This window comes from Fusarium oxysporum, chromosome 9 (assembly GCF_000149955.1).
Source record: "Fusarium oxysporum f. sp. lycopersici 4287 chromosome 9, whole genome shotgun sequence".
Lineage (NCBI taxonomy): Eukaryota > Fungi > Ascomycota > Sordariomycetes > Hypocreales > Nectriaceae > Fusarium > Fusarium oxysporum.
In genome coordinates, this window is record NC_030994.1 from 510489 (window position 1) to 530717 (window position 20229).

Below are 20229 nucleotides of genomic sequence, written 5' to 3' on the forward strand. Positions count from 1 at the left end.
CTCTCCTGCTGCAGGGACCGGCTGAACAAACAAGCCCAGCGCAAGACGATAGCCCACTAAAAACCGGGCCGGCTACAGTGGCTTCAGGTGACTTGTTTTAGAGGCGTAGTGGGGAAGATCGCTAAAAGAGCTGTACCCAGTATCAGGGCATCATCACAAGATATACCGAATTTGGGGCGCTTCGCTTGATTAATGATGCGATAAATTTGTTGGGCCTAGGTTTTGTTCGCAGCATCACAAGATCAATTCAACTCAACGTTCAACGTCGAAACTAGAGTCGCTAAGAACTGTACCTGAAGCCTCTGGGCCTCTAGCACGTGTCAAAACTGGGGATGATGATGCACCGACATCACATGCAAAGAGAATACTCATCGTCACTATTGTTAAGCGGGTCGCCCGAGTCATGAGCAATCCACTAACAAGATCAACTCAAGCACATGCCACAGAGGAAGGATTATATCCTTTTCCTGATGCGTTTGAATGTTATTTTTCCATCCAATGGAATTGTTTGATAACGTCAGATGCGATTGCTCATTGATTGCTCATCTTGAGCTATGCTAATATGTTCCTTTTCAAGTAAGGTTGCATTTGCATACTCTTTATCCAAACCAGTCGGCATTCGGTTACTTTATCGGACCTGTATTTGGTCCCCGATAACTGATCAAACATGTGAATTTGACATGTGCGATGAACGGTATCATTCATTCTTGCGGATACTAACAATATCGCGACGGGTGAGATTGTACTATCTTGGACCCTGAATTGGTTGAACGGATCATGTCTGCACGGACTGAGGAGTTTACAGAATCTCAAGACACTCGAATTACTCCGGCAAAGTCGTTTAGTGTAGATTGTGAGCTGGATACTGAACCCAGGCCTCGCGTTCGACTTCGTGATAAACGCGAGATGGATGCACTGGTCACAAGCTCATTGGACATGCATTTGCAAATTTAACTTTGCCACGATCTTTACGAGCCCAATTGTTACAACCTCGAAAGATCCCTGATTGCAGATCTCGTCAAAGTAGACTGGCAGAGACCCTGAAGTCAAGGGCCCTCGGCCACGATACCCCAACAAAAGTCGAGGCTGCGAGGTCACCTGCCACGTTACCCCAGATCGCATGTCTCAGTCACGAATTTGTATGTCCGGCTCCTCTGACACCGCCAAAGCAACTAATAATACTCGGGCAGTTCTTAATGGAGCCAGGTCTCCCTCTCCGCACCACGAAATCGCAGCTCACATCAACGGCTCCACGGCTGAAATGACAGAATGCCATTCGGTTGCAGGCTAGGTAATGGTCTGCACTGTCTAGAGGGTGCGTTGAGGAGAAGGGAAAACAAACAGAGGCCAAAAAAAAACCAAAGCTTTTATCAAAATTTCTGATCCATCTCTCACGTGACTAAAAGCTGAAGCTACCCCACCAATATCCGACATTCTACCGTGTCGTCACTGGAATGACCAGGCATCCAAAAGATGCCAGCGAAACAGCTTAACCACGAAACGATTGCGCCTCGGACCATGATGATTGCCTGCGCTTCTCTATAGTCCTTAATTACTATTCAGCCTCTCCTTTTTGATTCTTGTCTTTGTTACTGCGCATGACCTCTTCGTCTTGATCTTGACCGTCGCATCTATCGCGACCTCCTTTCCGCTTCCGCCAAGACATCCAACATGGCATCCGCACTCTTCTTTCTAGATCTCAAGGGCAAGGTGTGTTGAACGCCACCGAGTATAACCTCGCTGACAATGTAGACCCTTCTTGCCCGTAACTATCGTGGTGACATTCCCATGTCAGCAGTTGAAAAGTTCCCTGTACTCCTTTCAGAAGCTGAGGAAGATTCCTCTGCTGTTCCACCATGCTTCTCCCACGAAGGCATCAACGTAGGTAGTCTCCATGCTTGGAGGCTCCGCTAACTGAATAGTACCTCTACATCCGCCATAACAATCTCTACCTCCTCGCCCTTACGAAACGAAACACGAATGCCGCCGAAATCCTCCTATTCCTTCACAAGATCGTCGAGGTCTTTACCGAGTACTTCAAAGCTTTAGAAGAAGAATCCATTCGAGACAACTTTGTCATCATCTACGAACTTCTCGACGAAATGATGGACTTTGGTTATCCTCAAACAACAGAATCCAAGATCCTTCAGGAGTACATCACCCAGGAGTCTCACAAGCTCGAGATCCAAGCACGACCGCCGATTGCTGTCACAAACGCTGTGTCGTGGCGATCAGAGGGTATCCGTTACCGCAAGAACGAAGTGTTCCTCGATGTTGTCGAGTCTCTCAACCTTTTGGTGTCTGCAAACGGCAATGTCCTTCGATCAGAGATTCTTGGCGCTATCAAGATGAAGTGTTACCTCAGTGGTATGCCCGAGTTGCGTCTAGGATTGAATGACAAGGTCATGTTTGAGACAACCGGTCGAGCCACCCGTGGTAAAGCTATCGAAATGGAGGACGTCAAGTTTCACCAATGTGTACGACTATCACGATTCGAGAACGACCGAACCATCTCCTTTATCCCCCCTGACGGCGAATTCGAGCTCATGTCCTACCGTCTCAACACCCAAGTCAAGCCTCTGATTTGGGTTGAATGTGTGGTTGAATCCCATTCAGGCTCCCGGATCGAATACATGCTCAAGGCTCGAGCCCAATTCAAGCGTCGCAGTACCGCCAACAATGTCGAAATCGTGGTTCCCGTTCCGGATGACGCCGATAGCCCTCGTTTCCGAACAAACATCGGATCCGTTCATTACGCCCCTGAGCAAAGTGCCATTGTCTGGAAGATTAAACAATTTGGTGGTGGCAAGGAATTCCTCATGCGTGCTGAGCTGGGCCTGCCGAGCGTGAGAGGAGATGATGAACAAGGTGGCGGTATGATGGGTGGTTTCGGTGGTAGCATGGGAGGAGTCGGAGGTGTGGGTAAGGGTGCCAAACGACCTATCCAGGTCAAGTTTGAGATCCCTTACTTTACCACAAGTGGTATTCAGGTTCGGTATCTAAAGATTACCGAGCCAAAGGTACGAATTCCGTTGAATATTCGATCAGCACTAACAATAGTAGTTGCAATATCCTTCGTTGCCTTGGGTTCGATACATTACCCAATCTGGCGATATCGCTGTACGACTTCCTGACGCGGTCTGAGTCGACTACATAATCGAGCGGACAACTACACCTAGCTCATGGATGGGATAACGAACATGGGGCAAACTGCAGAGCAGGGGCTTCATACAGGAATGAATAATAGACTAAATCAATTCAAGCTTAAGCTGTCAAACATTTGGTCAATCTCGAACAATAGCCCTCTCCCACTCAAAACTGTGGAGATCTTCTCGAGTAGAGTATTGGTTGTCTGGGTCGAAAAACACCTTGACAATAAATCCTTTTGGATCTTCAGAAGCTGTTGGGGGATCTGTGGTTGTTAGCTATATCAGCAAACGAATGGACAACATACGTCCTCTAGGAGCATCAGGACTTGTCCAAGCTCCATGTCTCCATAATCGATTGTGTCCAAGAAATACACTGTCTATCGAATGGTTGCTCATCACACTGCCTGGAGATGCATTCAATGCCATGAGCCCCAGAACAATGGGCAGCTCTCCTCCAAGGCCTGCTGAGTGTGGTGCATCACGTCGAGGTGCTTTGTAGGTCAGAGGAAGTAGACCGGGAATCCACGCAGGATTTCTGCCAGCAACGTGTAGCAAAGGACCAGGCCCGGGACCCATAGTGCTGGTGATGGTGCTCAGTTGAGAGAGCCCGGGAATGGATGGTGGATGAAATACACGTAGGAGTTCCCAGTTCGATATGGTGACCAGAGGATCATGTTCAGTGACCATGATTGGGAGCAGTGGATTGCAAGCAGCAACCCCAAACGTTTTATACTCCTCAGCCGGGTATACTTGTCCATACTGATCCGTGATGCAGTTTCCGCGTGCGTCCACCCTCAGTAATTGTCCTTCGGATGCCGGTAGCGTGGAAGCGTCTCGATACCATCGCCAATCTGCTGCTTCTGACACTTCGCCGTTCTTGTAGCGCATTACTTTGCTTGGGACTTCGCCGCGGTAGTATTTTGGCGAGCTGGGTGGAATGAGGTGAAGATAATCGTCACGTCCTGGATTGTGGATGACGAGTTTGTTGGCGATGAACAGGAAGCCTGGGGTGGGTTGGCTTGAAGAGCTCCCTTTCCGGCTTGAGCTATGCTTTGATGTTTTCTGACAGTGTTAGTTGAGCCTGGAGCTTGGCTTTAAGCGTACCTGTTTCAGCATGATCACTAGTTGACTTGATCATCTGTCGATCACACTTGAGCAATTGCCATTTTATAACTCACTCATCCGCAGAGCCTCATCTCGGATTTACCACTTGGGCTTTCCTCGGTCACTAAACCGGTGAGGAAACCGACTTCTGGTGACTTGAAGCAATAGAGTGGGAGAATGACGACACCATACATGTCAGCTTCAGCAGTCTGCCAGACATTTCACATATCCGTAAAGCCTATTCAAGACTTCTTGAATTAAGGATTGGTGCCACGCTTCATGGTACTTCTGAATGCTGTATGCAGGGAATATGAAAACACCCTAGTTCATGCAACATGACCGCGGCCCGGCCCCTCTTACGCTTCTTCTGCTCGACACCGGTTGACCCATACTCCACGGATAGATGGAGGAGCTCCAACCGGACACTCCCACCGGGTAAGTTGTCTTATTGATTTGTCAAGAAAGCGGGCCAATGGGCGAGATTAGATCTTGATGTCGATCAGTTGTTGGCGCTAACCCTTGATTATCTGGTGACTTGCGACTTGGCAACGTTGGATTTATGCGATGATAGGAGCTGAATTGCATCTGAGGCCAGAGGACGTCGGTGTCTCCGCAAGACATGTGTGTCTTGGTCGTGTGGGAACCTCGACAGGTGACTCGAAGCAACCAATGCTCAAGCCTCTTCTCTGATGGTGTTGAGTTCGGGTTCATTCAAGTCCGAGTAGTAACTGCTCGCTTGCGACTCTTTGGGGGTGGCGTACACCGTAAGATGGTTGAATGTAACCGAGACAGAGCGTCGATCGAATAACTCACAGCGAGGTCATCAAGTTGGTGGACTCGTGGTTCAACATTATCATACATCTCCGGTGATGTTTTGCGATGCGAGTGCGGAACCGCGTATAGCGAGGCATTTCTTGTATGTGAGCTGGGCAGACTTCTACTCATGTCTCAGCCGGACGGTAAGCTCAACGGCTTACAGGCCTGGATCGATCTAGACCAATTGTTTGTCAGTATCCTCGCTGGTGTTCAGTAGCTTGAGCTTCATCAATGTGGTTGCTGATCAGGAGGAAGAGTTGGAAAACAATATGTGCAAGATATGGATCATTTAAATAGTAGATAACTGTGGTTTTGATTGGAATTGTTGCCTTGCGGATGGTTCGCAATCGCCTTCTGCACCTCTTGCATGAGAGGAGAGGAAACAAGATCTATCACATAACCCCGCTGGATCATCGCTTTGTACGCTTGGCTGGTCCAGATTCGTCGTCCATTGTCATCTCAACGTCTCCAGAAGATGCAATAATGGCTTCTTGAAGTAGCTTCTTCTCTCCAAGTCTGACAGCAATAGCCATGCGAGTTCGTTGGTTGAGGTCCTGCTTGAGTAGGTTTTCGTCTTCGGAAATGCTCGTCGGGTATCTTGCTACCAGAGCCTCCAGTGTCTTGGCCAGTACAGCTTGGTGGATCTCGTCTCTCTTTCGCTTGTCGGGGATAGCATCGGGTTGTGCTTTCTTGATACCTTTGAGGAATGTCTTGAGTTGTTCTTGGAGATCTTCGGGCATGCTTTCGAATCGAGCGAGCTCGGCAAAGGTGCCATCCGAGTTGACCTCGCCTGTTTCTCGCTCCAAAACGAATGTGTCTTCAAATTCTTCGTCCTCTTCGAGAGCGCCACGCTGTTCAAGTTAGAAACGCCATCAGAGGGTGCACTCGACCTACAATCTGCTCCAAGACTTGACCTGGGATGCCAAAGTTGGAGGTCAGAGCTGACTCGACAATGTCCCAAGGAATTTCGACAACATCATAACGAGAATGCTTCTCGGTAACGTATCCGTATCTTCTTAGGAGCTCCGAGTTCGGGTGAGGGCCATAGTAGTTGAGAATCTCTTCGCCCGCCTTGATGGGCCTCAAGCTGGTCACGGTGAGACTCTCCTCTTCGTGGTTGACGTGAGCCTATTCTGTTAGCTTTGCCAGTCACTCAGGAAAATGACCCACGTTGAACTCGGCGTCGGCATTCAGAATGTCCGCCATTGGTACCATTCCCATCATCGACTTTCCGTCTCGGTCTTCAACCCAACCATCTGCCTCCTCCTCTTCCTCCTCGTCATTTTCAAGGTCGAAAGCATACGCCATGATGGTGCTGCCCATCCGGTGGGCAATCTCGATAAGCTCTGCATCAGTCTTGTTTCCGGCGTTGAAAATCTCAGAGTTGCTTCGAATAATGGGAAGCAGTGTCTTTTGGAACATATTTTCGGCATCAGCCTTGCCGATCTTGTGTCGCATATGACTGGCTTGAAGCTGGTCAAGCTCATTGTCAGACCAAAACATGGGCGTATCAAATGACAAAGGAAGAACATCGAAATAAGGCTTCCACTTGGAGTTTTTGCCCTGTAGATACTCGTAAATCATGATGAGGATAAGCGAACTCCATGAATCCAGTCCTGGTGCATCATCGTCATCAGGCTTGTCGAGATCAAAAGCATCTGGAATCTTTTTTGGCAGCTCCGAAGTTTCAACATTGATGATTCCTTTTCTCGGAATGGTAAATAGAGTTGTTTCCGCAGGGATATCCTCGAGAGCGACTGTTTTGTTAGCCTCGCCTGGCAGCCATGTATGAGCACCTACTTATACCACGACCAGCATTGCGATCACGAAGATCAACAATTTTAATGGCGTCGGAGAATGTAGCATCTGGCAAAGACTTGAACCAGCGCAAAAAGCTTTCGCTCGTTCCGTCAAAATTTGTAGAACCCATCTTGGCTGTTGTTTGAAGAAAGTTGAGGCTTCCAGGTTGACTTGGGAAGGTCTTGAAAACTTTTCGGACCTCCTACCCTGTATGTTCGGCCACCTCGATTTTCACCACACATTGAACAATATTCATGCAGTCTTCATTAATTGTACACTATTTACATGCAATTGCGACATTAAACCTTAATCATTCTTCATCCCCATCTTGCTTCAACACAGGTGTCCCATCTTTGCCCTCCTTTGCCTTCTTAATCTCTCGCTTCTTCGGTCGCAACCATTCCTCCATACCTTCAGGCCAATACACTCTTGCTTGAGGACCTCCCATGCCAAAATCTTCAGCGCTAACAATCTTTTCAGGTACTTCAATGTCATCCTTCGCTTCTCCGTTGACGCCGTTTGCTTTTTTGCCCTTCTTTGCCTTCTTTTTGACGGCTTTTCGTGATTCATCTGGTCGTTCATATGGTACAATGTTGTTAAAAGTATCCCAACCGGGCAGTTTAAAAGTTCGCATCAGTTCAAAAACAGCTTGCTCCTTATCCTTGGCTTCAATCATTAGATCCATGTCGGGGGCACATGGTGGGAGAGTTTTGACTCTGGCGGAATGCTTGCGACGATCTCTTGGTGTGACTGCACTGGAAGTCTGCTCGCTGTAATGCATTTTCTGGGTAATTCCCTTCTTGGTCCAGGTAGCTTTGATGCGATCGTAAAGGCTTATAATGTCTTGGGAACCTTCTCTTATCGATGGGTCGAATATGATGTTGTGATGGTGGTAGTCGAGCACCAGAGGAATGTTGAGTTCTTCGCAAACAGGCAACAGATCGTGAACACTCCATGCGACATCGTCGTTTTCCAACACCAATCGTCGCTTGACACTGTCTGAAAGCTTGGCGTAGTTCTCTATGAATCGGGCAATGGGTTGCTTGCTTGTCGGCATAAGTGCCACCCATGTGCAGGATCATGACAGCATCGCGGTCAAGCTGTTCGGGGAAGTTTGAGTAGAGTAAGCATCTCATCGTGATATTCCAGATCGCGCATGGCAGCGGCAACAACTTCTTTGCGTGGAGAACCAATCTGTGTAAATTGTCCAGGATGTGTCGTTAGACGATGATTCAGCTCTCCAGCTACTTTGCCAGCTTCTGCCAGCACCTCTGACGCAAAGGGCGCTAGCTTGTAACCATGTTCTGGATGACTTGCAAATGGAAACATCTCACTACTCAGTCTCATGAATCTGATGCCGTACTTGGCATTCCATCGAATCATTTTGACAATATCTCTTGCATTCGCCAGTCCCAATTCTTGTACATATTTGAGTCCTCGTTCGTGGTCTGCGGGTTTGTTCTTGTCTGGTCGGTTCTTGGTGGGGTGTTCTGGTTCATCAGGGTTTGTTAACGGGTGTCGATGTTCAATGATGGAGGCCATGCGACAGGTCCTCGAGGAAAAGACGGCCGGAGTTGCATTGCGTAAGTATGTATTTAGGCAGGCCTGGAAAGTCAGTAATGTCTGATGGTCACAGTGCTAAACTCACATATCCCAACCTTCCTTTCCATGGTAGAGGAAGAGTTTCACTGTTGACAGGGGGAGGCCTGTTGGCACCGCGGTCCATGCCGTCGTCTTCACCTTTGGCATCAGCGACATCGCCAGCAGCGAGTTCGGCGTCGTACTCATCTAGTGGTACAGAGTTAACAACTTTTGACTTTCCTTCCAAGTTGCCTCGAGGAACAACAGTATCCTTGTTCGGCGAGTACATTTTCGGTCGAATATCAGGTTCGTTGGCGGCTTCTTTCTTGACTTGAAGATCTGAGGACTCGACTGCAAGTCGTTGTGTTCTGACGACAGTCTGTAGCTTTTGCTCCATCTCGCTCAGCTCGCGCATAGCTTCTTCAACACCTTCGCCTGTATCCCAGACAGCCTTTGCTTTCTTTGGATCAGCAGCTTTTATTGGATCCGTGTCTGACTTTGGCCGTTCGGCAGCATCCTTTATTCTTCGACTGCTTCTCCTAGGAGCATCAGGCATCTCAGGTACAGGAGGTGGCGGATGAGCACCAGTTCTCTTCCGTTTCGATGTCATGGTTGTAGTCGTGCTGTATGCTCTACCAACTGAAAGTCGCAGGGAGAGAAGTCTTCCAGCAGATGTCAAGAAACGAGATGACATACGTCGAATGATGTAAATGAGGAAGAAATGAATGTCATGAGGCGAAGCAGATATAATCGACAGGTCAAGTACCTGATAAATTCGGCAACGAACATTCTCCAAGATGTAAAGTAATGGTAGTCGGAGGAAGTGGCCCGAAGAGCCAATGACGCAGGGCGCGTCATGCATGGTCTGGGAACGATGTTGCATCCGGTAGGGCTATTATTGTCATTATTTCCGGGGCAAACGTCTCTGGTAACACAATGGGGCATAAACCCCCCTGCATCAACTGCTGAATTGCTGGCTTGTCGAACGGTCAATTCACCAAGCGATCCATGACCAAAATCCTCGATCCAGACCCTGCTGATGGCGATGAAGTCATTTAGACTTGGGTGGGCTGATCGCCGATCCGTCATGGTGGCGGTACGTACTTTGTCACCAGCTTTTGCTCCGCTGTGACGCTCAAACCACCCAACAACGGAAGACTGCATCAAACCGTAGGAGATACTCCGGAAGAAATGAGCACAGCCAATGAATTGAATCGGAAGGGGCCGGAGAAGTGTTGAATAAGCTCCACAAACAACTGAAACATTCAGATATACGGCATCGAGATGCTGAAGGTAACTGTTGTGGCTGAAGCTGAACTAATCAGGAACCGTACCTTGCCGCAGGCTGCGTGTAAGCATCATCAAGCTGCGTTGACAGTTGTATGAGAAAGCCTGGCTGGATAGCAACCATTGACATTTAAACTAGAGATTAGTGATCAATTAAGTGTGGCGGTGATCACCAAAATGGTGTCACGCTCAAAGCTGTTTCGCGACGTGGTATCCCTTGGTAATACGGCATTCTGCATACAGGACAATCATATCGTTCGATCAAGAACCAAGACGAAAGGCATTTTGAATGAAAAGAATGCCCGCACGTGTTTATCGTCATAATGTCGTCTTCAGCTTCATCGGTCGTCGTTTGTTCACTTGGACCGGGTTTGGCTTGATTTGTCTCGTGAGACGTCACTGTTGAAACCTTTTCGAGAATCGGACGTGGGTCGGCGTTGACGGTGTGTACTGGTTCTGGAACAAGAGGACCTATGCAGATGGGACTGAGAATGTCAGCAAGATCCTAGGAGCGGCCCGTGCAAGCTCCGGCCGAGATGCATGAAAGCGGAGATAAGACTTCCGTATCTCTCGACCGGAAGTGGATGCACTCACCATTCACCGAACCCGGACAGTGGAGTCTGAGCTTCAATGTCGGCGGTGGGATCGGGATTCGTTTGTGGAATGACCGTTGAGGTTGTAACGGTGCTGAGTTTTCGACGGGCATTGTCCAGTTGATTAGGTTGGGGATTGAAAACCTTCTCCGACGCTCTCCGCACGCTCATTCTGAAGCATACTCTTTTTCAGTTAGCAGTGGCCAATTTGACTGTGGAAGACATACAGAGGACCCATGATAATGATAAAGAGAAAAAGCACGAGCAGAATGATCCCAACTGGCTCCATTTTCAGTGACAGAAACGAAAATGCGGTGTTTTGTGAGGGTTCAGTAGTCAAATTGACAAGTGCGAGAATTGCCTGATAATGGCCGCGGCATGTGACTTCAATTATAGCAATCGAGACTGATTAAAGTGCTTGCAGTCGTGGCTACAAGCCTAAGACCTGGTTCTAGAACATCAGAGTGATTGTTTGGTGCCGGTTCGAAATATCGCAATGGCATGGCTGTGCATCAACAGTTCTGACCATTAATTGATGAGTATTCCGAGCCGTGAGAATGATTCAGCTTTAGAGCAAATGACGAGATGTTTATTGTCTTGGCAGAGCTTGGCAAGTGTTGCGAAGTTGATGTTTGGTATCAGTTGGTATCAGAAGGCTGAGGCTGTGAAGCCGCTATCTTAGCTTTGCATCGGTTGAGCGGGCAAGAGCCGACCTCCCAGAAGCACAATGAACCTGGCAGGTAGGGTACCTTCGGTAGGAGGGCTGTACTGCCTCTACCACCGCGCCATGATGAATCAGGAAGGACGAATAAGAGGCCAACATCTCTTTTTCTCTTCTCTTACGTAAGTGCTGTCATATAATACGAATAATAACTACATTTTTTAATCCTGGTTCTTAAACGTCCAAGACTACTACGTAATTGCCGAATCTTATCTCACATATCGCGGAGACGGGAATCTGGGGATTGTTTAGACCCTTGAAGGTAGGAGGTGAAGACCGACTCCCCGATGGAGAGATCCGCTTTTCCGATACCTTTGTTTCTCTCAGAATTTGATCTAAAAATGACTTGAAGCTTAACAAGTACCGAGATAATGAATACGAAACGTTTCTACGACTGTCTGAGCACTTCTGAGTCTCAAAAAGACCAAGAATAACTGTTTTCAGCGTCAAATTATGTCATTGCCATGTGCCCTATCGAAAGAACCAGGTTGGAGGACACAGCAACGCCAAGAAGCAAGGACCACCACTAATGACTTTAAGCTCTTGAGATAAACTTGGCGCATCGACAGCGCAGATAAAGATCCTGCTTCAGTCTAAGGTTGTTTAAGCTTCATGATAGCTAAATGTGAGTTAATCTTGAAACCCTCCAGGGTTCCAAGTACTCAAAACAGACATTCATCACACATGTTACCAACTCAGGTGGCAATATCTTCAACACTCGAACCTCCAAACCGCCTCAACACAATGCGGCTTACATCCTCCGACGTATCGTCTTGGCATATTACTCTGAATGCCAATCATCTCCACATATAAAAATTCTCCTCCAAATAAAATTGTTTAACCATGAGCGACCTTGGCGCAACCTTTGTTTCGCATGCACCTCCTGTGATGGTAACTCTTGGCACATCCACCTTGATCCACCTCACGGTCCATCGGTGTCCTACTTGGAAGGTTTCTTGAAGTTGATCCCCAGTGAAGGTGCAGCTTAAAAGGGCTTCTCCCTCTCCTCTTTCTAAAATTCTCAACTCATTCCTCTTCATCAACTGTCAAAATGGGCCAGAACGAAGAAGAGAAGCCTCACATCTCGGGCCAAGCCAACTCTCCCATGACGGCACCTGCTCATGCTCTTACCTTTGAGCAGGTCGCCCAGGAGCTTAATGGTAATCTCGATGATGGTCTCACTGAATCCGAGGCCAAGCAGCGTCTCGAGACTTATGGTCGAAACGAATTCGGCGAACAAGAAGGTGTTCAACCTCTCAAGATCTTTATCGGGCAGATCGCAAATGCCTTGACTCTAGTAAGTTACCTTCCACAGGCTTCCTTCGAGTATACTTGAAAGGAAGCTTTAGAGATAACGGTAGAGTCGCTCATTTGCCCTTTGGGGGACAGGTTCTCATCCTTGCCATGGCTGCCTCTTTTGGTATCAAGTCTTGGATCGAGGGTGGTGTTGTAGCCGCCGTCATTGTGCTCAACATTGTCGTTGGTTTCCTTCAAGAGTTCCAAGCGGCCAAGACTATGGACTCCCTGCGTTCTCTTAGCTCTCCTACCGCCCACGCTGTCCGCAACGGTAACAACCAAGTTGTCGTGACTGCTGAGATTGTCCCTGGTGACATGGTTGAACTCAAGACTGGCGACACCATTCCTGCGGATATTCGTCTTGTCGAGGCTGTCAACTTTGAAACCAACGAAGCACTTCTCACCGGCGAGTCTCTCCCTGTTCGCAAAGAGATCAACAAGACCTTTCCAGACGATACTGGCCCAGGTGATCGGCTTAACGTTGCTTATAGCTCGTCTACTGTGACAAAGGGACGAGCTCGCGGCATTGTCTTTGCTACTGGCACCTACACTGAGATCGGTCAGATTGCTGTTGCTCTTCGCGGCAAGTCATCCAAGCGCCGACAGCCAAAGAGGGATGCCGAGGGTAACACCAACTTTGGTCGCTGGATGCAAGCTTGGACTTTGACTGGTTCTGATGCTGTTGGGAGATTCCTTGGTGTCAATGTCGGTACTCCTCTTCAGCGCAAGCTCTCCAAATTGGCCATCATTCTTCTCGGAACGGCTATTGTGTGTGCTATTATTGTTCTGGCGGCCAATGATTTCAGCTCGCAGAGGGAAGTCATCATTTATGCTGTGGCAACTGGTCTCTCTATGATCCCAGCTTCTCTGATTGTTGTTCTGACTATCACTATGGCTGCTGGCACAAAGCGTATGGTCCAGAGACATGTCATTGTCCGTAACCTGAAGAGTTTGGAAGCTCTGGGTGCTGTAACCAGTAAGTACCACTCAATGTTACACAAACATAGCTAACCTTTTAGACATTTGCTCTGACAAGACTGGAACTCTTACTCAAGGTACCATGATCGTCAAGAAGGCTTGGATCCCTGGACGTGGCACATACTCTGTTGGCGCTTCCAATGAACCATTCAACCCTACCCTTGGAGACATCACCCTTACCGAGGACCAGCCCAAGAACATCAACTTCCAGAGTGAAAAGTCCGAAGGTACATCAATCGACCCCGCTTCCCAGCCTGCCCAAGACCCCAGTCTTGTCGAGTACCTCAATGTCGCCTCGCTTGCCAATCTTGCTACTGTCCATGAGATTGAAGGCGAGTGGCATGCTCGTGGAGACCCAACTGAGATTGCTATGCAAGTATTTGCTTCAAGATTCAACTGGAATCGTATGCGATTGTCCTCTGGTGATAACCCCCGCTGGCGTGAGGTTGCCGAATTCCCTTTCGATTCAGATGTCAAGAAGATGTCCGTCATTTTCCACGACAGCGAATCTCAGAAGCAGTGGGTTTTCACAAAGGGTGCGGTTGAGCGTGTCTTGACTTCATGCCCCGTCTATGCTGTTGGCGACGAGATTCTCGAGTTCACCGATGCCATTAAGGAAGATGTTTTGAGCAACATGGAATCCCTGGCTCGACTTGGTCTCCGTGTTCTTGCTCTTGCCAGCCGAACGGATATCCCACACGTCGAAGATAACGAGGCTGAACTTGATCGTGGACTCTTCGAGAAAGACCTTGTCTTCCGTGGCCTTATCGGCTTGTATGATCCTCCTCGCCCTGAATCTGCCCCTTCAGTCAGGAAATGTCACGAAGCTGGTGTCAGCGTTCACATGCTTACTGGCGACCACCCTGAAACAGCCCGTGCTATCGCTTTGGAAGTTGGTATTCTACCTGCCAAGATGTCCGAGATCCCCAAGGATGTCGCCAAGGTCATGGTTATGGCTGCTTCAGAGTTTGACAAACTCTCCGATGATGAGATCGACCAGCTTCCACTTCTGCCTCTTGTCGTCGCTCGGTGTGCCCCTCAGACCAAAGTCCGCATGATTGAAGCTCTTCATCGTCGCAAGGCTTTCGTCGCCATGACCGGTGATGGTGTCAATGACTCGCCCAGTTTGAAGCGATCAGACGTGGGTATTGCTATGGGACAGGCTGGATCTGACGTTGCCAAGGAAGCGTCCGACATTGTCTTGACTGATGACAACTTTGCTTCTATTCTCAACGCTGTTGAGGAAGGCCGAAGAATGTTTGACAACATCCAAAAGTTCATTCTACACGTTTTGGCTGAGAATATTGCTCAAGCTTGTACGCTCCTGATCGGTCTTGCTTTCAAGGATAGAAACAACTTGTCGGTTTTCCCTCTCGCACCTGTCGAGATTCTCTGGATCATCATGATCACATCTGGTATGCCTGATATGGGTCTTGGCTTTGAGATTGCCGCCCCAGATATCATGCAGCGTCCTCCTCAAAACGTATGTTTCCCCCCTTCTCTTTATGAAATCCTACTAACCTGTGTAGTTGAAACAAGGTGTATTTACTCCTGAACTCATGCTTGACATGGTCGTCTACGGCCTTTGGATGTCAGCCCTTTGCCTCGCTTCATTCGTCCTTGTTTTGTACGGCTTCGGCAACGGCGCTGATGACATTGGAGAGAACTGCAACAACACATACAGTGAAGACTGCAGGGTCATTTTCCGCGCTCGTTCAACAACTTTTGCATGCTTGACCTGGTTTGCCCTATTCCTCGCCTGGGAGATGATCAACATGAGAAGGTCTTTCTTCCGAATGCAACCCAAGAGCAAGAAGTACTTCACTCAGTGGATCTACGATGTGTGGAGGAACCCCTTCCTGTTCTGGGCCATTATCGCTGGTTTTGTTACCATGTTCCCCATCATCTATATCCCCGGACTCAACACCGTCGTCTTTAAGCATGCCCCTATCTCTTGGGAATGGGGTATTGTTTTTGTTGAAGCTGTGCTCTTCTTTCTCGGCATTGAATCTTGGAAATGGGCTAAGCGTATCTATTTCCGTCGCCAGGCTCGTAAGTCTACGGGCGGTGTCTCTGATCTGGAGACTCGCGTCTTTGGCAAGTATTATAACATGGGTGGAAGCCGTGATGAAGAGAGTGGCCACAATGAGAAGAGTTCCGATTAGCTGGATGAATGGGCCACAACCTGAAGTCTGGTAAGATGGTTGGTAAGTATGTCGTCAGTTAGATAGTCCACTCTGCAAGCGTGTAATCGTTAGTTTAGTTAAATCGATACCTAGTTAGCAAACTCGTTCATGATCCAGTGATGCTCGAAATAAGTCTTGATACAGTAGTCACTACCAGCCCACGAGCTACCAGTGATGAGTGGAAACTCGTTGCCCAGCTCGTTGCGTCTGGCTGGGTCACTCGCGGAGGTGTTTGTGAGGAGCCTGCAGAAGTACACCTTGATCAATAGGAGAGGCTGTAGACATTCGAGGAAGCAGGCTCACAAGCAGAACTTGCATTGATTGATGAGATTGCCAGTGCTAGCAGCCGGCACCTTTCAATAGCTTCAACTCTGATTCATGGTGCCTGCTTCAAGCTGTTTCTTCGCCTTCACCTGGACCATACTCTCTTCTTCCTTTCAACTTTCCAACACCCCTTTATTGTCACATTCATCTCGTATCTTTATTCAGCGTATGGCCATCTGATTCTTTATTCGTATCTCGCTCATTTCACTTTATCCAAATTCTAGTTCATCTGGTAAGTTCATCAACCCCACCGGTAATAGCGAAACTGATGTGTTGAATAACAGCGTACGACCATCTCTTACAGTAGAATTAATTGAGATGAACTCCAAGCACACCAGTGGACTGAAGCGGAAGGCATCAGACAAGCTAGAAACTGTCTCCATGGATGAGTTTCTTCGCCGACTCGGTCCAGGAGGACGCAGAGACTGGGTCAATAAGACTCGAGGCACCATTGATCTTTTTGAAGCATATGAATCCAAAAACCCTGCTGAGACAACTCGCGACAACACTCAGCTGGGAGGTAAGAAACCATGGCAGAAAGAGTTTAACTATTCATTTACCAACAGCGATTCAGGTAACTCCAAGGCCGAGGGAACTTCCAACACCAAATCCTCACAGGACATGGACAATATTCGAAAAATTGGGCGTCTGATGGAACGTGTTGAGGCTTTGGAGGCTGAGAACCGGGCTTTGAAGAAGAAGAACTCTGAGTTGGAGGACAAGCAAGCGAAGGTGGTGAAGCTGCTTACAGATGATTGAGAACAACTCACAACTCAACCAAGTAGTTGGCATGCTTCTGGGCTGCATTATCTGGATTTTGCTGGCAAGATGCATGCCGCTGATGGTAATGCTGGCATGAGCGGTTTACAAGATCTAGACCAAGGAAGATCAATATCGTTTCATCTCATCGTAGAGATGGCCAATCATTCAAGTTTGAGTGGTTTTTCGAATGACGAACAAGGTTGCATCGCATCCAACCATTCCCCTCTAAACATTCGGCTGTGTGACGACCCTTTCATTGGGAAAATGACGTATTTTGAGGCCGGCAAGTTGGCGGTGCGAATAACGATATCAGGTCTTTTCATGATTTGCCATATTGCAATCTCAAGATGATGAGAATACAATTGTGATAACAAACTTCTAATCGCGAGATAACAACTCGTTAATGCATTCACGTGCGTAATCTCACGATATTCCAGATGTTTCCTGCATCAAAGAGGGTGTACTAGAAATGGGACGACAAGGGTATTCCCCGTCACAACCGTTATGTACGACCAAAAAAATGACTGAAAAGGCTAGAATAACGGGATTAACAGAGAAATCCTTATTATCTTCATATATCGCCATCATTCGTTTAGCATCACACGCCGTTAATCAAGGCTTGGTACGTACCAGCCCCTCCAAATCCTGGGGTCTCAGGCCACTGCGTCATTGGATGTTATAGGCCCTCCCCGCCTCTTTTACTGATGATCTGCTCACGAGCACAGTGTTTCATCTTTCAACCTGATCTCGCGACTACATCACAGGCAAACACCACGTTCAACCGCACTTTATCTCAGATACAACGCCTTGGGCTTCAGCTCTGGCTTTAACCCTTTCAACTCAAGCTTCCGACTATACCAAAATGGCTTCTGCTGTTGATTCTCCCCCGGCGCACTCGCCTCCCACCCATCCTCCTCAACGACCTCGAGGTGAGTTGCCTGACACCATCTGTGACCTCTCTAACATTTCTAGGCATCCTCAAGAACTCGTATCAGAAATCTCCTCCCACTTCACCGAACCACGATCGACCTGCCAGCGACAAGGAGCTCACCATCGCCAACACTCAAATCAACGCTGGTCACCGTCGTTCCTCTTCTGGAGCTCGCCCCTCTGGATCCCGCCGACAATCAGGTGCCAACGGTTCCATCGGAGACGTTCTCGAACCCTCCCAACGGCTCAAGTGGGACGAGGCAAACCTCTACCTCACGGAGCAGGAGCGCTCCTCTACCATGAAGATCACAGAACCAAAGACTCCCTATGCCAAACACTACGACCCAGCCGAAGACCCGTCGGACGAAGACGAGGATCCTCTGGCGGACGCTGGTGCTCGTCTTAAGAATTCACGTCCAAGCCGTGAAGATGACATTCCGGGCCTTTCGCTGGGCGAACCGGAAGAGGAGATCCCGGAAGCGGGCGCGCCGTCACCCCGCAGCGAAAAGAGCGTCCACGTCGACGACGAGAGCAGCATCGGCCACAACGCGGAGGAGGAGCTGGCGGGCATGTCTCCCGAGGAGCGTGAGAAGCACAGAAAGTTTGAACAGCTCCGAAAGAGACACTACGAAATGAAAAATGTGGCCCAGCTCCTGGGCCACCCCGAGACGCTCCCGGATGAGGATGAGGATGACGAGGGTGAGGTGCCGCCTGTGCCACAGGTACCGCGCGTGCCCAACGGTACTGCGTAGGGTGCTGGGGAAGCATGATAAGGGTTGTGAGCTGGCTAGGGCATTAGGATGGAGTTTTGAGGATATCATTATTGGGCGTTGGCAGAGGAGGAGTGTGAGGTTATCTGATTACTCGCTCGCTTTCAAGATTCTGATGGAGACAAAGGGCACATAGTCTCATCGGTAGAGGTCATGTTTCATTTCCTAATATTTACGATTATCCACTCGTAACTGGTGTCGTTCGTGGTGTCGTTATGCTTATTGCCGATGGTTCACAGTAATCCCTTTCTTGCTAATTCAATCTTTCGAGCTGTTTCGCCTGGCCGGAATCCACCACGAGAAACACAAAGACGCTGTCCATCAGCTAATTCGAACTTTTCTTGCTGAGCATCCCAAGCGCAGGGACAGTGGTGAGGAAAGTGGACGCATGCGAGAGTATCGGGGCAGAGGTATTTGTCGCAGACAGCTGTACATGTTAGCAAAGCCAAAAGCTGGTAGATGTACTTACAGTTCTCGTAATTCTGCTTGTAGTGGTTCGCATCGCTTGGGTTGTTTTGCTGTTGCGCTTGATGGTGTTCGTGGCCTCCTTGCTGATTAAACATTTGATCAAAGAAGCCGCCAAATTGGGCATTGACCAAAGTCAAGAGAGACAGAACAGCAAAAAGATACCGCATTTTGTTGATGATTATTCTACAGACCAATGTTGATGTTGCAGCTGGAGTTTAGGGAAGCTGTCCACATCCTTATCGATAAGCGATGACTAAGCGCAAAAACTCCATCAATTGAAGGATCAAGCGTTGCTAACCTCACTCAGCCCATATCGTCACGAATCGCCGGCATGAGGTTCCTCACGATGCAGCGGCCAATATTGGCTGCTGTGGCTAGTCTAGCCAGGCCGGCTTTCACACCTGTCACTCCTCTAGGTGTCCAATTGGCCAATTCCCTCGTCCAAGGTCATCGATTTGCCTCGGTCAAGTCACAGGGAGCATACAAGAAGAAGCCCAAGAGGGGTATTCCAAAAAAGCTCGGTGCAAAGCGTACAGGAGGTATGTTTACGCTGTGAATGGACCGGGCTGGGCTGACCTTTAGATCAATTCGTCATTCCCGGAAACATCCTCTACAAACAGCGCGGTACGCATTGGTGGCCTGGAGAGAACTGCATCATGGGCCGAGATCATACCATTCACGCAATGGCAACCGGATACGTCAAATACTACCGCGATCCCTCACTACACCCCGACCGCAAATACATCGGCGTAGTCTTCGACAAGAACGACACGCTACCATATCCCGCTCACGCCCAGCGCAAGCGAAAACTAAACATGACCGCCTTCCCCATCAAAGAAGTCGCCGCCCAACCCGAGATCTCGCCGTCCGGAATACCCTTCCAGGTCAACCGTGTCGAAGCGGGCGAACCAGACAGATTGCTCAAGCTGCGAAAGGACTACAGTTATCGTGAAGATAATTGGGCTATTGGAAAGCTGGCCAAGACGACGGGCCTCAAGACCAAGAGGTTCAGGACGCGAAAGCAGTGGTTCAGACATAGACGATGGAGACGGGAGAGGGAACTCGAGGGGCAGAGAAAGGCGGAGCAGAAGAGGGCTGAGAGTGGTGGGGAGATTAAGGCTGTCAAGATGCTTAGCCAGAAGCAAGCTAAGAAGGCGAAGAAGGCTTCAAAGAAGAAATAGCCGTTAGATGCGACGGAAGAGGCTGCTGTAGAATAGGTGGACAAGTGTATGTATAGCTGTACATTATGAGACATGTCGAAATCATGAATCACTGCAGTAGAAGTGAACCTGAAAATAGATCTGTTTGTAAATTCCCAAACGGTATTAATTGCATGTAACGTTAATTGTGATAATACTGCGTTGGCGGAGAGGTCACTGTTGGAGGGGACCTGGGGAGGTATCTTCGCACCTTATTTCTGCAGCGAGGCACTTTAGGCCCCTAACCGCGCTATAACCTCGTTCG

General features: G+C 48.7%; 10 protein-coding genes across 12 annotated transcripts; 5 read left to right on the forward strand and 5 right to left on the reverse strand.

Moving 5' to 3' along the window:
* Window positions 1-528: 528 nt before the first annotated feature.
* On the forward strand, window positions 529-3144 carry FOXG_09041 (AP-1 complex subunit mu-1; the record flags this gene model as incomplete). The annotated part of the gene is made up of 5 exons (XM_018388064.1): window positions 529-1139; window positions 1191-1710; window positions 1753-1881; window positions 1923-3020; window positions 3064-3144. The coding sequence occupies exons 2-5, from the start codon at window positions 1672-1674 to the stop codon at window positions 3142-3144; spliced, it is 1347 nt and encodes a 448-aa protein (XP_018246068.1). The 5' UTR covers window positions 529-1139; window positions 1191-1671.
* Window positions 3145-3284: 140 nt separating this feature from the next.
* Window positions 3285-4453, reverse strand: FOXG_09042 (uncharacterized protein; the record flags this gene model as incomplete). The annotated part of the gene is made up of 3 exons (XM_018388065.1): window positions 4254-4453; window positions 3455-4211; window positions 3285-3412 (listed from the first exon to the last, which is right to left on the reverse strand). The coding sequence occupies exons 1-3, from the start codon at window positions 4263-4265 to the stop codon at window positions 3285-3287; spliced, it is 897 nt and encodes a 298-aa protein (XP_018246069.1). The 5' UTR covers window positions 4266-4453.
* Window positions 4454-4717: 264 nt separating this feature from the next.
* FOXG_09043 (uncharacterized protein) lies at window positions 4718-7026 on the reverse strand. Its single transcript, XM_018388066.1, has 4 exons — window positions 6870-7026; window positions 6240-6826; window positions 5964-6197; window positions 4718-5920 (listed from the first exon to the last, which is right to left on the reverse strand). Exons 1-4 carry the CDS (start codon window positions 6997-6999, stop codon window positions 5480-5482), a joined length of 1392 nt encoding a protein of 463 aa, XP_018246070.1. The 5' UTR covers window positions 7000-7026; the 3' UTR covers window positions 4718-5479.
* A 153-nt stretch (window positions 7027-7179) lies between these two features.
* On the reverse strand, window positions 7180-9060 carry FOXG_09044 (UV-damage endonuclease; the record flags this gene model as incomplete). The annotated part of the gene is made up of 3 exons (XM_018388067.1): window positions 7180-7949; window positions 8060-8474; window positions 8518-9060. 3 exons carry the CDS (start codon window positions 9058-9060, stop codon window positions 7180-7182), a joined length of 1728 nt encoding a protein of 575 aa, XP_018246071.1.
* Window positions 9061-9906: 846 nt separating this feature from the next.
* On the reverse strand, window positions 9907-10568 carry FOXG_09045 (uncharacterized protein; the record flags this gene model as incomplete). Its single annotated transcript, XM_018388068.1, has 3 exons — window positions 9907-10222; window positions 10332-10514; window positions 10558-10568. 3 exons carry the CDS (start codon window positions 10566-10568, stop codon window positions 9907-9909), a joined length of 510 nt encoding a protein of 169 aa, XP_018246072.1.
* A 947-nt stretch (window positions 10569-11515) lies between these two features.
* On the forward strand, window positions 11516-15666 carry FOXG_09046 (potassium/sodium efflux P-type ATPase, fungal-type). Of its 2 annotated transcripts, XM_018388069.1 has the most exons (4): window positions 11516-12348; window positions 12441-13323; window positions 13367-14808; window positions 14855-15666. In XM_018388069.1, exons 1-4 carry the CDS (start codon window positions 12103-12105, stop codon window positions 15488-15490), a joined length of 3207 nt encoding a protein of 1068 aa, XP_018246073.1. In that variant the 5' UTR covers window positions 11516-12102; the 3' UTR covers window positions 15491-15666. The 2 variants fall into 2 exon arrangements, with proteins under 2 accessions (XP_018246073.1, XP_018246074.1); XM_018388070.1 differs by having other exon boundaries at window positions 12013-13323.
* A 298-nt stretch (window positions 15667-15964) lies between these two features.
* FOXG_09047 (uncharacterized protein) lies at window positions 15965-17015 on the forward strand. The gene is made up of 2 exons (XM_018388071.1): window positions 15965-16355; window positions 16410-17015. The coding sequence occupies exons 1-2, from the start codon at window positions 16154-16156 to the stop codon at window positions 16592-16594; spliced, it is 387 nt and encodes a 128-aa protein (XP_018246075.1). The 5' UTR covers window positions 15965-16153; the 3' UTR covers window positions 16595-17015.
* A 73-nt stretch (window positions 17016-17088) lies between these two features.
* FOXG_09048 (uncharacterized protein) lies at window positions 17089-18776 on the forward strand. 2 transcript variants are annotated; one of them, XM_018388073.1, is made up of 3 exons: window positions 17089-17219; window positions 17323-17526; window positions 17570-18776. In XM_018388073.1, exons 2-3 carry the CDS (start codon window positions 17460-17462, stop codon window positions 18277-18279), a joined length of 777 nt encoding a protein of 258 aa, XP_018246077.1. In that variant the 5' UTR covers window positions 17089-17219; window positions 17323-17459; the 3' UTR covers window positions 18280-18776. The 2 variants fall into 2 exon arrangements, with proteins under 2 accessions (XP_018246077.1, XP_018246076.1); XM_018388072.1 differs by having other exon boundaries at window positions 17089-17526.
* Window positions 18273-18991, reverse strand: FOXG_09049 (uncharacterized protein). The gene is made up of 2 exons (XM_018388074.1): window positions 18767-18991; window positions 18273-18724 (listed from the first exon to the last, which is right to left on the reverse strand). The coding sequence occupies exons 1-2, from the start codon at window positions 18930-18932 to the stop codon at window positions 18531-18533; spliced, it is 360 nt and encodes a 119-aa protein (XP_018246078.1). The 5' UTR covers window positions 18933-18991; the 3' UTR covers window positions 18273-18530.
* A 71-nt stretch (window positions 18992-19062) lies between these two features.
* Window positions 19063-20098, forward strand: FOXG_09050 (uncharacterized protein). The gene is made up of 2 exons (XM_018388075.1): window positions 19063-19304; window positions 19348-20098. The coding sequence occupies exons 1-2, from the start codon at window positions 19097-19099 to the stop codon at window positions 19944-19946; spliced, it is 807 nt and encodes a 268-aa protein (XP_018246079.1). The 5' UTR covers window positions 19063-19096; the 3' UTR covers window positions 19947-20098.
* The last annotated feature ends 131 nt before the right edge of the window (window positions 20099-20229 follow it).

What these genes read in the sequence shown, in the direction of transcription:
- FOXG_09043 (XM_018388066.1), bottom strand. Translation starts at nt 6,999, where the DNA reads ATGGGTTCTACAAATTTTGACGGAACGAGCGAAAGCTTTTTGCGCTGG. An exon ending in CAATGCTGGTCGTGGTATAA is followed by an intron (nt 6,827 to 6,869) that starts GTAGGTGCTCAT and finishes CTAACAAAACAG; the next exon opens with TCGCTCTCGAGGATATCCCT. An exon ending in GTCAAGTCTTGGAGCAGATT is followed by an intron (nt 5,921 to 5,963) that starts GTAGGTCGAGTG and finishes TAACTTGAACAG; the next exon opens with CGTGGCGCTCTCGAAGAGGA.
- FOXG_09046 (XM_018388069.1), top strand. Translation starts at nt 12,103, where the DNA reads ATGGGCCAGAACGAAGAAGAGAAGCCTCACATCTCGGGCCAAGCCAAC. An exon ending in TCGCAAATGCCTTGACTCTA is followed by an intron (nt 12,349 to 12,440) that starts GTAAGTTACCTT and finishes TTTGGGGGACAG; the next exon opens with GTTCTCATCCTTGCCATGGC. An exon ending in TGCAGCGTCCTCCTCAAAAC is followed by an intron (nt 14,809 to 14,854) that starts GTATGTTTCCCC and finishes TAACCTGTGTAG; the next exon opens with TTGAAACAAGGTGTATTTAC.
- FOXG_09047 (XM_018388071.1), top strand. Translation starts at nt 16,154, where the DNA reads ATGAACTCCAAGCACACCAGTGGACTGAAGCGGAAGGCATCAGACAAG. An exon ending in CGACAACACTCAGCTGGGAG is followed by an intron (nt 16,356 to 16,409) that starts GTAAGAAACCAT and finishes ACAGCGATTCAG; the next exon opens with GTAACTCCAAGGCCGAGGGA.
- FOXG_09048 (XM_018388072.1), top strand. Translation starts at nt 17,460, where the DNA reads ATGGCTTCTGCTGTTGATTCTCCCCCGGCGCACTCGCCTCCCACCCAT. An exon ending in TCCTCCTCAACGACCTCGAG is followed by an intron (nt 17,527 to 17,569) that starts GTGAGTTGCCTG and finishes TAACATTTCTAG; the next exon opens with GCATCCTCAAGAACTCGTAT.
- FOXG_09049 (XM_018388074.1), bottom strand. Translation starts at nt 18,932, where the DNA reads ATGCGGTATCTTTTTGCTGTTCTGTCTCTCTTGACTTTGGTCAATGCC. An exon ending in CAAGCAGAATTACGAGAACT is followed by an intron (nt 18,725 to 18,766) that starts GTAAGTACATCT and finishes TAACATGTACAG; the next exon opens with CTGTCTGCGACAAATACCTC.
- FOXG_09050 (XM_018388075.1), top strand. Translation starts at nt 19,097, where the DNA reads ATGAGGTTCCTCACGATGCAGCGGCCAATATTGGCTGCTGTGGCTAGT. An exon ending in CGGTGCAAAGCGTACAGGAG is followed by an intron (nt 19,305 to 19,347) that starts GTATGTTTACGC and finishes GCTGACCTTTAG; the next exon opens with ATCAATTCGTCATTCCCGGA.